At 40.1% G+C, this 13442-nt stretch overlaps 1 protein-coding gene across 4 annotated transcripts in view; it reads right to left on the bottom strand.

Annotated features, from left to right (window-relative positions):
• The window catches only part of GRIK1 (glutamate ionotropic receptor kainate type subunit 1), a 163817-nt gene that overhangs the window by 58915 nt on the left and 91460 nt on the right, over positions 1–13442 (bottom strand). For all 4 annotated transcript variants that reach the window (XM_068689570.1, XM_068689591.1, XM_068689559.1 and 1 more), the window contains exon 4: positions 9140–9321. In XM_068689570.1, coding sequence (XP_068545671.1) covers positions 9140–9321 — 182 coding nt within the window. The remainder of the gene's footprint in view (positions 1–9139; positions 9322–13442) is intronic.

Genomic DNA, 13442 nt, shown 5'->3' with positions numbered 1-13442 from the left:
AGGAAACTAGTGGTAAATTCATTGTCGTGACAGAAACACGGGCAAAGGTTAAGTGTTATTCAGTCTGGATCAGAGTAAAGTAAGCACGTACTATTAATAGTGTTTTAGAACACTTTCAGCAGTGCCTGAATAGCTACTTGAAAGACAGGGGAAAATAATATGATTTGGCTTGCCAATATTCTTTGCCTCTGAAAATCAGTTGCGTGATTGTGTATGGAAATTCCTTACATAAAGAAAGGAAAGAACCTGAACCTTCTAAGCTGCAGAAGATAATAATCAGTGTTAATCACAAACAACCAATCCATTTCCAGCCACTAAAAATCAAGCCAGAAGGCAAGTATTTTATTGAAACACTCCATTGAATTTACATGTCAAAATTGCCTTTTTTATTTCTTATTTTATTAATCCTCTTCTTTTCCATTTCTTAGAGTTATTTTATTACCTGTAAAAATGAGCACTCTAGCAATCATGAAGAGTGATGTTCCTTCCCTATTTATGCACAGAAAATGATATACAGCAGCATCAACGTAAACTTCTGCATGCTGTGTTTCCCAGCTGATTTGACTGGACTCAGTTCTGTTCCCTGAAGCAGCTGGATTTCTGTGACTACAGTCCCTGCTGTGGGAAGGAGGTGTCAGGAAGGATTTTTATGATGCAGGTTTCTTTTTAGCTGAAACTGTACTGAAATAACCCAATTACTTCATATGGGGCACAGAGCAGCCACTCACTAATAATGATTCACGTGTGGTTTGAACCCAGGTAAACCTCTGGATGCCCAAATTTAGCTGGTCCTCTACAGGAAGTTCATAGTTAGTTCATGGTGCTACATTATTATGAAAGCTAGATTATATTAATAAATGGGACAAGGAAGGATACAAATACACAGATTTAAATTATTGATTCATTAGAGTTTTAATTCTAGCCTGAGATACAAAATCTGAAATCAAGTCATTGCATTTCTGTTATCAGAATGTGTAATCTCCAATTTGCCTGTGTAGAAATAGTAAGACAACAGAGGACCAGGACAATGCCAAGTGATATAATGCCTTAAAATACAATTTTAAGTTAACTAGAAGTACATATTAGCTAGAAAGATTATAAAGTGTGTAGCGGGGGGGGGGGGGGGGGGGGGGGGGGAAGCATTACTTAGCTTGTGCTGCTGCAGCTACACTGCTCCTGGGTATGCAGCTAGTTAATGCAAGGTAGCCCAGTTATTACTTTCCCCATACAGCCAAGGGCAGTAGCCTGAGAGAGAGAAGTGTTTGTCTCCTGAACACATTTCTGATTAAAACATTTTTTGAAAGTATTGATTCCCAAATAATACACGATAAACTGAGCTGGCAGGACACATACACATGCCTGTGAATAATAATGACTTCAAAAGTCATGCTACAGAACTGTATTTGAAAACAAAACAGAACCAGAACACTTGAAAAACAAGGGCAATTGCATGTGAAAAATGGGATTTGACCAGCAATGTTATCTGCCATAACCAAAATGCAGGTTCACAATGACCAGTGGTGGAAGGGTGTCCTAGATTTGGCATGGACCTGACACCAAGAGTGCTGTGAGAGAAGCTTGCTGAAGCTCTCCCTTCCAAAGAAAGTATTGCAACCACCCAGAAAAGCTTAACCAACATGTCATTTTTGTACTTTCTGTATTAATAATGACTCAATTAGGATGTGAAGCTACAGATAGCTGGAAGGAAGCTCATAAGTGGCACACATGCAATAATAATGTCCTTTTCTGGCTAAGGAATCAGCACTGATGCTGGATCTGTCCCAGGATGGCCTCTGATTTGCCACTGATCTCTGGCCTCTCATTTAGCACTGGTCACATGAACAAGCTTCACTGGTTGTCTTCCCCTCTAACACTCGTTAACAATGATAATTAGTTAACAGGTACATAGCACTTTTCTGTGACTTGCGAATTAGATTTGTAGATTGACCTAAATAGGGTGCTTTTTATTCACAGATATGAAAGGATTTGCAATAATAATTTATTTCTCTTCTAGGGTAGCATTGTTGCTAAGTAAAATTTCCAGTGAATGGATGGATTTTATAATAGTATCGAATGCCCACTCTAAAAGATGGTATTAGGAAGACAGAAAATGGAGGCAAGTTAAAGCAACAGCGAGAGGAATGTTGGCTATTGTGCTGAAGACCCCAAAGCAGTGCCTTAATGACTCGGATGCTCCCATTAGTGTAATTAGAAAAGTTGCACTTGTGTGCTATCAGCAGCAAGGACTGATTTCCTGTTCTCTGCAACACAGCAGATATAGGGGCTGCAGATTCCAGGAACTACCAAGAGACAGACAATAGTAAAAGCATGGTAGGAGCAAAGATTCCTTTCAGATTGGGACACCTGAATAACCTGGCAAAGCAGCTGCACAGGCTCTTCCCATAGAGCAAGCGCCCTCCCCACTGCAGAAAATGAGAACAGCCCAGAAGATACAAGGGAAGGCAGCGAAATTCGGTTTTGTGTATATAGCTGTCCATAAGAAACTAGAATGGAATTTCATTACATATTCCTATTTAAATAACATTGTGTGCAATTAGTTAAATAATTATGCATCTGATATAAATGTCCTATTTAAATAATAACAGCTTTTACTTGCTGTGGAACTTAGCTGAATGTAAATTAGTGAAACCAGGATAAAATACTCTGCATTCTCCTTGCAGATCTCCTTCCCATCCAGTCCTGTATAAAATCTGTTCTTTAGCCAAACCCAGATATGGGTTATTGTGGTAAATGAGATAAAGAGACTTCCATCTCTAACTATCCATTTCAAATAGGGTGTTTGCACTTATGTGTAGCAGACCTGTGCTTTTAGCTGTAGTTCATGAACTACAGTGTGAATCTGAACAAGCATCAATGATCAAAATATATATGTCAAGAGGACAGAGGCTGTATCAAAATATAATCTCATATGTCTGTAAATTTCTTTGGGTTCCTTGTTCTTGGCTTGCATTATATCTCAGCTCTAACCTCTGTTCATTTGTATTGTGGAAAAAAAAAAAAATCTCCTCATTTAGAGCTAGTCTCAGTCTTCCTTCAAGGAGGGCTGTAACCAGACTAATGGAACCGCATCAGATACTTCACTTACTTTCACTTAGCGTTTTCCTCACTCATGCTATTATTCAATTTCATGAACATTAAATGAATGCATTTCATTATCCAATTAATTAGTACCACCATTATGTTCTAGGATCAGCAAGATACACCATGATGAATAAAGTCCCTCTGCCTCCTAGCCTCTAAAATGTTCAACATAAAAGCACTGTGCTTACTGTGCTTTCCTGGACTTCACGCAGGCAGCTTTAATCGTTCCTGACTGGAAACCTTCCATGTAACCTATGTCACACATCCACAGCATCAATCCAGCTTGAAGTGGTAAAAAGTTCCTCCAACATGGACATGAGTCATGTCAAGAAACAAGCCATATGTTTCACCTCGAGTACTGTGTTCAGTTTTGGGCCCCTCGCTACAAGAAGGACATCGAGGTGCTTGAGCGGGTCCAGAGAAGGGCGACGAAGCTGGTGAGGGGCCTGGAGAACAAGTCCTACGAGGAGCGGCTGAGGGAGCTGGGGTTGTTCAGCCTGGAGAAGAGGAGGCGCAGGGGCGACCTTATTGCTCTCTACAGGTACCTCAAAGAGGCTGTAGAGAGGTGGGGGATGGTCTGTTCTCCCACGTGCCTGGTGACAGGACAAGAAGGAATGGGCTTAAGTTGCACCAGGGGAGGTTTAGGTTGGATCTTAGGAAGAACTTCTTTACCGAAGGGTTGTTATACATTGGAATGGGCTGCCCAGGGAAGTGGTGGAGTCACCATCCCTGGAAGTCTTTAAAAGATTAGATGTTTAGATGTACATCTACGTTTAGATGTAGAGCTTAGGGATATGGTTTAGTGGAGGACTGTTAGTGTTAGGTCAGAGATTGGACTCGATGATCTTGAGGTCTCTTCCAACCTAGAAATTCTGTATGATTCTGTGATTCTGTTTCCCAGTATTGGAGTCCAGGTGTAAAAAAGGCCCATAGAAATAGGACAGAGTGAAAGCATTGGCCCAGGGGCCCAAAAAGCTGTGGCTGGCTCCTTATGCTTCCTGAAGAGATCCCAGAGAGTTTGGGCAGTGACATTGTCTTTGAAGCTCTGGTGTGGACATAGTCTCACAGTACAGACTGAAAACACCCCATCGCTTCGAAAGTTCACTTGAATTTGCAACATCCACTGAAGTTTCCAAGGCAGCAAAGAACAACTACATGTGCAAGAAGTATGGGTGGTGGTACTGCAAATAGTTTGATAGCATGGCTAACAAGAACAGAGAAACAGAAGATTCAGAAAAGCAGAGTTATGATGAGAGAGAGAGGAGAACCAGTGAGATAAATATCTCTGCTTCTCCTAGGTGGGGGTCACCTGGGAGGATCTGCCACAAGTATTTCTTCAGCAGTGAGAACAGGATAATCCTGCCTTTTCATAGCAGATAGTAGGATTCAGCCTCTCTGACAAGCTAATGGAAGGAGCATACTTTGGAACTGAAATTTTATATTCTCACAGTTATTTTACTTAGAATGTGTACAATGGTGACAAAGTTTTTGCACTTCTGTAGGAACCACATTAGTTATTTTGCTCTTTGTCACGTAGAGAAAGTGAACACAGAAGTCTTTATAAAATGTTTTATGAGTGTCTTAAACCTGATTAAATATGCTTTACGTTTTATAAAATTTATTTTAAAGGTGTGGAGGAAGGAGTAGATAATTTAAGGCTAGTAGCAACATAATTTATGAGATGTGAGTTTGCCTAACAGTAAAATCTATGCCAACTATTGGTGCGTTATAAGAGTAAATTGAAGGTTAACCCTAACAACTTAACCTCTTGAACAAAGTTCCTGATACAAAAAGACAAAATCGAGAAAAAAAAGATACAGTAAGTGCAGAACATATTGGAAGATTTGCACCCCAAACAGATCGCTGTTTGCAATAACTAGAATTAACTGACTTGTGCGATTGCTTACCTAGTCTAGACCAGCACTATATCTCTGTCCACAGAATATTTCAGGTGAGTGTTGTAAACACCATGTTTTTCCCTAAAAAAAAAAAGTGTTTCTAAATTCCTCATATAATTGATTCAGTCCTGTTGGTCTTAGGCATATTTGGAAGGTGCCTTATTATCTCATGCTCTCAGGGATGTCTGTTATGGAGCTTGGAAAGACAGGAGATGCTATGCACCCTTGCAGAAGGGCAAGATAGGCACAGTATTAAACAACCTGGGTGGCTCCTACAGAGCTTGAGCTGATCCTGAGCTGGGTCTTTGGAGATCACAATTCTACCTTTAGAAACCTCAGCTGCACTTAGCTCCTGCTTTCAGCACCTGACTCCCTGCTAGATCTTGCTGCTTGTCAGAACATTTGTTCAATCTTTATGAATTTTAAAGCTCCAGTAACCAATATTTTCAAATAGTCTATGGGAGTGACAGACCAGCTAAAACTTTTTCCATCAGCTCTGCTGGTGCAGTGCATCTTGTTTGAAAACTCTGCTGGTGTAATGTTTTGGCTCAAGTAATTTCAGATACCCTGATGCCTGTGGCATGGGTCATTTTGGGCAGCAGATGTGCTGGTTTGGGAGGTTACCTGTCTACCTGGTACCAGCAACAGAGATGGAAACCTCCTTTCGCCACCATACACCAGCCACACGAAGTTACCAGCCCTCAGGAAGGAATATAGAAAAAAAAAAAAAACGATTGGAGTAACGATTGGAAAAGTCAGTAATTAATAACCACAATTTCTGTTTACTCCTTCCAGATGTGGATGATGGAAGGGCCATGGTCTCATTAACCTGGTCAGGGACTGTGAAAGGCTGGGCTCTCTGCAGCATGTCAGAGAGAAGGGAAAATGTGTGAGATTAGGGAATAGGTTATTCAGCGGCTTGCAGGCTTTGTATTTTGTTTAAATTAGGTTATTGATTCTCCTGTTCTTGTGCACAAGGAAGAAGAGTGGTTCGATGGCATTTTAGTTGAAGCTATAAATAAGCAAAACATAGTCCCATTTAAGAGAAGAAATCTGTCTTTTGTGCTGGTTTGTAAACAAAACTCAAAGGAGGCAAGTGAAGAGGTCACCTCCCCATGTCCCAAACCTGGTAACGCAACCAGTCCAGGCAGCTCCATGCTGCCAAACACAGCTCCATAAGCTGACACTTTCAGGACATATATTTCTGATATGCTAATCCTTTCAGTCCCAGAAAGAGCCTGTGGGTATCCCTTGCCCCCCTGTCCCAGCAAAAAAGCTGTGCCACAGCTGGTATCCCCCACACACTGGTGTAAGCAGCCCCTCCTTGGAGAGCCACTGGTGCTGAGTTGTAGCTTGGAGGCAGGGAAGAGGTGGCCTTTTGCCTCTTACCAAGCCTAGGTGAGGCTTGGAGGAGGTGAGAGATGCTGCCTGCCTGAGGTGGGGGGTGCTCAAAGGAGATGGAGCCAAAGCTAGTAATGAAGGGACACCCTTGGGCTTGGAGGTGGGAGGTACAAACCCTTGTGCAGACTCCTCTGGGGTGAACCTGGGCAGACTTGGAGGGTGAGCAGGATGAAGGAACCTTGCATTTCATAAGTGATGGGGGGCACATGCCAGTGTGACCCTGCTGCAGTTTTAATCTGTGAAATATCATTCCCACCCCCACCGGCTACACGCTTACACCACCCTAATTTATCTTCTGTATGGGCTACCAAGCATTTACTACATTACCGTAAATACAGTGGTCAGACAATAAATTTTTGCTTTGGGGACTGCTTTAGGTGGCCATTGGCTGAATTTAATGATGGTATGTGTTTTTTGCTGCTAACATAAAAGAGTTTTCTTAAAATAATTTCTATAGTATTCTCTTTAATATATTGTTGCAATTCAGTGTAAATTTATATAGAGGCTTCTGTGTGCAGGGATGAGAATATGAACCATGGTACTTCAGGCAGCTGACCTACAAACAGATGATCCACACTTGAATTCAGAGCCCTCCACACCTTTGCATTTCACAGCTGCCTTTGGCAGTGAGGAATATCAACACCTGAGTTACTGCTGCCATCAACTAGATGCAGCCACAGAAGGATCTCATACAAGACATTTTCCTTTTCTTTCTCGCCTATATTTATGATGCTTCCTTTCCTGCAGCTTTGACCTACAGGTGTACCTCCCTTAATTTTCCTGTTTTCTTCCACACTGCCATTCACCATCCTCCTCTGGTCTCTTAAGGCATTGGAGAGCATTATCTGTATTTGCAGCCTGTCAGTTGTCTCCCCCGATCCATTTCCCACACAAACTGTTCTGTCACTTTGCCCTGTCTTAGTGCATCTTTTAGCACTTCCTCTTCTTCTTTTGACACTAAGGTTATTTATTTTTTTTTATATATATATTTTTTTACACTCAGTCTGGTACATTTGAAGCTCTGTGCCTCCCGCGGTGTGCCAGACATCTGCACTTTCTTCTTGCAGATCCCTGAAAATCCATGCTGTCAGTTCCCCCACAAATCGCATTTGGGAGCAGCTTGTTCCTGCTGACATGTTTTAATATTTTTGGACAGCCCTCCAGCAAGCAGAGTGCAGCTGGACAGACAGCAGCCTCCAGACAGCAGCTCTCCTACCCACCCCTCTTCTCACATAGAGCTGCATGTTGCAGTGTGCTCCCCATCAGGTGAGAGAGCAGCTATGTGATTGCACACCCTGCCCTTGCTCTTTCCTCATGTTCCCAACATCATGCCTACATCTGGTCCCACTGTAAATATATAACTTGCATGGAGAAAACCCTAAAATATAGTACAGATCAACTTTCCTGACTGCAATAAGTTCAACCCCACCAGCTCACAGGAACTTGTGTACCTGCTCTCAGCTGTGTTGCTCAGCTGATTTAGGACACCACCCTGCAAGTCTGTATTGACAGCACCAAGAGTCTCCAGCATGGAGACAACGGTTTCAGGCTCTGCAGACAAATGCATCCAGTAAGTTGGCTTACCCACTGACACATAATGCTACTCTAAATAATATAAATATTTCAGCCATGGGATGGAAACGTTAGGTCCCAACTTTTATGGGACAGCGCATCCTTGTGCATTTAGATCAGTGGAACTTCTCCTGATGGTCTCCTGTGATCAATGTTTCCCATTAGACCAACTGAGAATAACCAAAAAAAAAAAAAAAAAAATCCAAATCTACAACTGCAGCAAAAAAAGGGGAACACTCTTCCCAACACATTACTTGTTTGGTATTATTGTCTACAGGTCAATGAATTGCAGAAGCTGGTGCTTTAGACTTTGATTGTCTGGAAAAATATAGTAAGTGACAATAGCAAATTCTAATTTGCACCACTCTTTGTGTGCCCCTGGTAATGTCCCAAACCATTAACATCAGGCTTTGTGGTGCTTGTCCTTGCCTTGTGTGACTATCCAGCTCTAGCATTTAGGTCAGGGCTATGGAAACCTTGAACAATAGCCTCCTTCCTCTTCTAAAGTACACGTTTTTCCTCTGTTAATGTCTCCACTCCATCTTCTTGCTGCACCAGAGTTTGAAATGTAATGAGGTGGTGCCAGTAGACCACATATTGCTTTGTTACGGGCATGTGAATGCAGAGCTGTGCTATTCTCTGCAGTGGATTAATGCCCTGTTGTTACAGTCAGTGCTGAACTTGATATGCAGCCTCTGAAGAGGCAATAGCTTGATGTGAGCCACTCTCTAAGCACTCCAAATGGGTCTCTTTCATTTTTTTTTATTTTTTTTTTTATTTTTTTTTTATTTTTTTTGTGGGGGGAAGGCATATAAACTGTATCGATTAAACTAAGACAACCTAAAATAAATGCAACAATCTTCCTAGTCAAGCAGAACTTGAAGTATGAAACAGAAATGCATATTTCCTTCTGCTGGATATCTACAGGCTTCTCTTTAGACATCAGTACTGCTGCTGGTTCTTATGGTTCTGTGAAGCCCTGAAATCTTGAGTACTCAGAAATTGCTGCACATTTTCTAGCAGTTTCTGTCCCTGATATTAACTAGTCTATGGCTGAACTGAAAACTGATTCAACTTTAGTGTTTCCCACAAAATGAAAACCAGATAGGCTGATGACTTTCAGGATACAAAATGAGTGTTGTGTGTTTTTACTCCCTTCCCCTTACCTGCTTAAGGATTTCTGCTGCTGTTTCATGTGAGCAATCAAATATCACGTAGAACTCCTTGCCCTTCTTCATCTCCTTGAGTAAAGGCCTGGCATCTTTATTCCCAGAGGGCAGCTGACGGATTTTGATTTTAATGTTGTATCTAGAAGGGGCTTTGATGAGCTCTTGCAGTCGAATTAGACCTGAAAGATGATATGCAATTATACAACTAACCATTATGTGCAGGGAGTATTTATTGTCACTTAAAAAGGGTCTCTTATCAGTCCTAACATATTTCACATATCTAAAGGATAAGTTGTTAACCTCATATTTTCCAGCTTTGGACTGATATAGTTATAGATTTTCCTTTTCATGATTACATTTTGCCTCAGCAACTAAACACTCTGAAATCTATTTGGAATTTGTTGACTCTAGGATATGTTTGTATTGATGCAATATTGATACTGTACATTGCAAAAAAAAAAAAATATAATTCTTCTTTGCTGGCAGCTAATTATTATTTCAGTATTAAACAAGAACCTCCTTATTAAACAAGAAAACCTTACTATCTTTCCTGGCTAATATAAGGCATGAGCAAATGAGGAGAGACAGGGAGAAAAGCTTCCAATGGCAATGTTACCCTAAGTGAGCAACAAGTTGTTAACCTGAGCTAGTGATTAACCTGAGTGCCACTTAACAATAATTATTCTTAATAGGCATCCATATGGCTTTCATTGTCCTCATTTCAGCATACATTGCAATACCCTAGAGAGGGGAACGTTATTTTTCCCTTATCATCAGTTTAGAGACAAAAAGCTCGAGGACATAGTGAAATTAAATGACTTGCTTAAGGTCACTCAGCAAGTCTGAGATCTTCTAACGAATTGAAATACTTTGATATCTAACTCTATATCTGTAAACACAAGAACATGATTTCCAAGACTATGTCTTCAGCTGGTAGAAATCTACAGGGCTTATTTGAAGTCAGTGGAGCTCAACCAGCTGAAGATTTGTCCAAGTATTTAAACACAGTGCAATTCTACTAGCTAATTCAGCACTCCTATGTAATTTGTACTGCCTCCAAAAACAAAGTAAGATAGTTAAGAGTTCTTTGAGGTGTGTGATTACAATTTCTTTCTCATTACCCATGAACTTAATTTTCCCACCAAAAAAAAAAAGCCCATGATCTCCTGCTGAGTGAAAGTAATAGGCTGCCTTAAAAATCTGTATAGGGAGAGAGAATACGAGCAAGAAGCACTTCTTAAACAAAAATCAAAAAATGATTAATATGAAAAAAAGTCATTGCTCTCTTGCTGGGTGTGGGTATATGTTTGTCTTGTTCATGAATGTCCTTGTCTGAAAGATCCAATGGTACATATAAGGCAAGGTGAAGGATCACTATTTCTTCTGAGGTTAGTGAGTTATTGCTAAGTTGGCTATTGGTTGTTGGCTTTCACTGTTGATTTTCACTCAATTTATTGGCAATGGTTTTTGAAAAAAAAAGTCTTTGTCTCTGCCTGCAGTACTAGGTCTGTTCTTTGGAGGTCTTCAAGTATCAACAATCAATACAGAATATTAAGCATTATGACTATTCAAATGTAAATTACTGCACACACTGTGAGATCGGAACCTGGCTGGTAGCCAGCCTGTGTAAATATGAAACAATTTGAACTCATTATTATGAGAGTGGAGCTCATGCTTCCAACACTGATTAACAAGTAGGAGAGTTTATGCAATCTGTCTGTAAAGCTGTAACTTGTCTGTATCATGCATTCAAGTGCACTGCTGTTGACTGCAGTGCCTCAGACACTATCACAAACAGCGACTCTAAGAGGAAAAAATGAGTTTGGGAATGGGGAGAGTCCAGCATGCAGGAAATCTTGCATTTAATTCACAGGAACAGATTGAGTGTTATATCTCTTTCCAGAATCAAAAAGTACTTAGCTGCCAGTATGGTGTAACTGAGAGAACTGAAGAATATTAAAATACCTGCTTCAGTCACATACCACTTGGAATTGCACTTCCCATCACTTCCTACTGCAACACCGAATGAAAGCAAAGTCTGGTTACAGTGTACCAAAGAAATCAAAGAAACATTTAGGTGTGAAAAGTATGCAGGTATTTTCTTGGAGGACCAGACAAAAGCCTGAAGCTAGTGATTGCCATCATAATCAATAACTACAACAAATAACCATCAGTATTCTCATCTTCCTCTTTTTCCTACTCAAGAACTCCAAACCCTTGGACATACTATCACCAAGACTTGACTTGTGACATATCTTAAACATTAAGAGCTTAATCTGACTCCCAGGGGACAGGGATAAAGGCCTGGGCAAGTATGGTTTAGTGGAGGACTTGCTAGTGTTAGGTCAGAGGTTGGACTTGGTGATCTTGGAGGTCTCTTTCAACCTAGATGATTCTGTGATTCTGTGAAGTGCAGCACTTAGAACACTCACTTTTCTCTTGCTTGGTACGACCATACACCCAGTTAGGAGGCATTAGTGACTCCCCACAAGGCTGGGAAGAAAGTAGTAGTTAAGATGGGAAGGGGTCAGAAGAGACATATCCTGTGCATTGGTTCACCCTCTGCAAAGTGGATGATATGGCCTAGACAACGTTGCAGGACTGTGCTAGAGCAGGAACTTGAGTAGGACAAATACTGTTTTAGAGTATGGACAGGTGGAAGCTGTGTGGCTGGATGTGAACTTCAAAGAGCCTGAAGAAGGTATCAGCCAATTCTATTGAGAGGAAAAGCTCTTTAGAACTTGAAAACAAAAGCTGTAGGGATGGAAGCCCAACTTGTATCACTAACTTGTTTGGGTTACTGTCTGTATTCTTCCGTCTTCTATCCAGACAGCTGAACGCTTTCCCCTTTTCCTTTGGAAACAGTGTTGTGAATTTTCTCTAGCATTGATGGATTCAGTACTCTTCCAACTTGTCTTTTAGTGGTTTGAACAAGAGAAATGGTTTGCTCTGACGCTTAAGTAAAATGTTTAAATATGTGAAAGTCTTTGAATATTTCATATAAATTTGTAGTGTCTAGAACTACTGCAAGTTGTGATTGACATTTTTAGGAGTTCAAACACGCCTAACATGAACATAATGTTCCAACAGGCAAATAGTCATAGACACTGGTGGTAAGTATGGTAGTGTGTGTCAGTAGAAGTTGTTCAAGTTGTTCATCTCCTCCTTCCTCCACCTTCCTCTCCTTTTTTTAATAATAAAACTGTGTAGCTAATTCAGTCATACTTTTAAAATATTAAGAAAAGTTTTTACTGCTATGGGAGAAAGTACTTATTTTTTTATTAGAAAACTGTGTTAGGATTAGCCAAGTTTGATATCTCTTGTAACTGTGCAAGTTCAAAGAAAGCAAATTCAGTAAGAACTCAAATTTTGCACAGTGCAAACAGATAAAACTAATATGACAGAAAGATTTAGTTCCTCTAAATCTTAAAAAAAAAGAGAGAGAGAGAGAGAGAGAGAGAGAGAGAGAGAGAAAGAAAGAAAGAAAGAAAGAAAGAAAGAAAGAAAGAAAAAGAAAGAAAGAAAAGAAAGAAAAGAAAGAAAAGAAAGAAAAGAAAGAAAGAAGGAAAGAAAGAAGGAAAGAAAGGAAGAAAGAAAGGAAGAAAGAAAGGAAGAAAGAAAGGAAGAAAGAAAGGAAGAAAGGAAGAAAGGAAGAAAGGAAGAAAGAAAGGAAGAAAGAAAGGAAGAAAGAAAGGAAGAAAGAAAGGAAGAAAGAAAGGAAGAAAGAAAAGAAGAAAGAAAGAAAGAAAGAAAGAAAGAAAGAAAGAAAGAAAGAAAGAAAGAAAGAAAGAAAGAAAGAAAGAAAGAAAGAAAGAAAGAAAGAAAGAAAGAAAGAAAGAAAGAAAGAAAGAAAGAAAGAAAGAAAAGGAAAAAAGGTAGGAGAGCTCTCTAACAAATAGGGAAAATCAGTGATTCTTACACAAGATGAGGAAATTGATGTGGCTGCCCTTCTCAGTATCTGGTAGGTTAAAATTATTGAATTCAGAAAAGGTGGAGTAGATGAGAGGCAGAGACAAACCTGCACTGAACAACTATTATTGTTTGAGTTTTTGATAACTGAGGCAAAGTTATGTGTCTGTTACAGATCAATGTGTGAAATAACAATGTGCAGAAGTGGGATATTGGAAAGGATATATTAAAAATCACTGAATCTAACCAAAATACAGGATACATACCCAGCTCTAGCATGTGGAAAGGCAAACAACAGTTTATGGTACTGAAGTTTGGAAAATGCAGTGATCAATGTATCATAAACTTTTCTGCAAGGATTTGTTAGATTGTCTTTAAAGTTCTGGAGACA

The sequence above is a fragment of the Anas acuta genome, chromosome 1, assembly GCF_963932015.1.
Source record: "Anas acuta chromosome 1, bAnaAcu1.1, whole genome shotgun sequence".
Taxonomy (NCBI): domain Eukaryota; kingdom Metazoa; phylum Chordata; class Aves; order Anseriformes; family Anatidae; genus Anas; species Anas acuta.
This window is presented reverse-complemented; position numbering and strand designations above follow the sequence as displayed.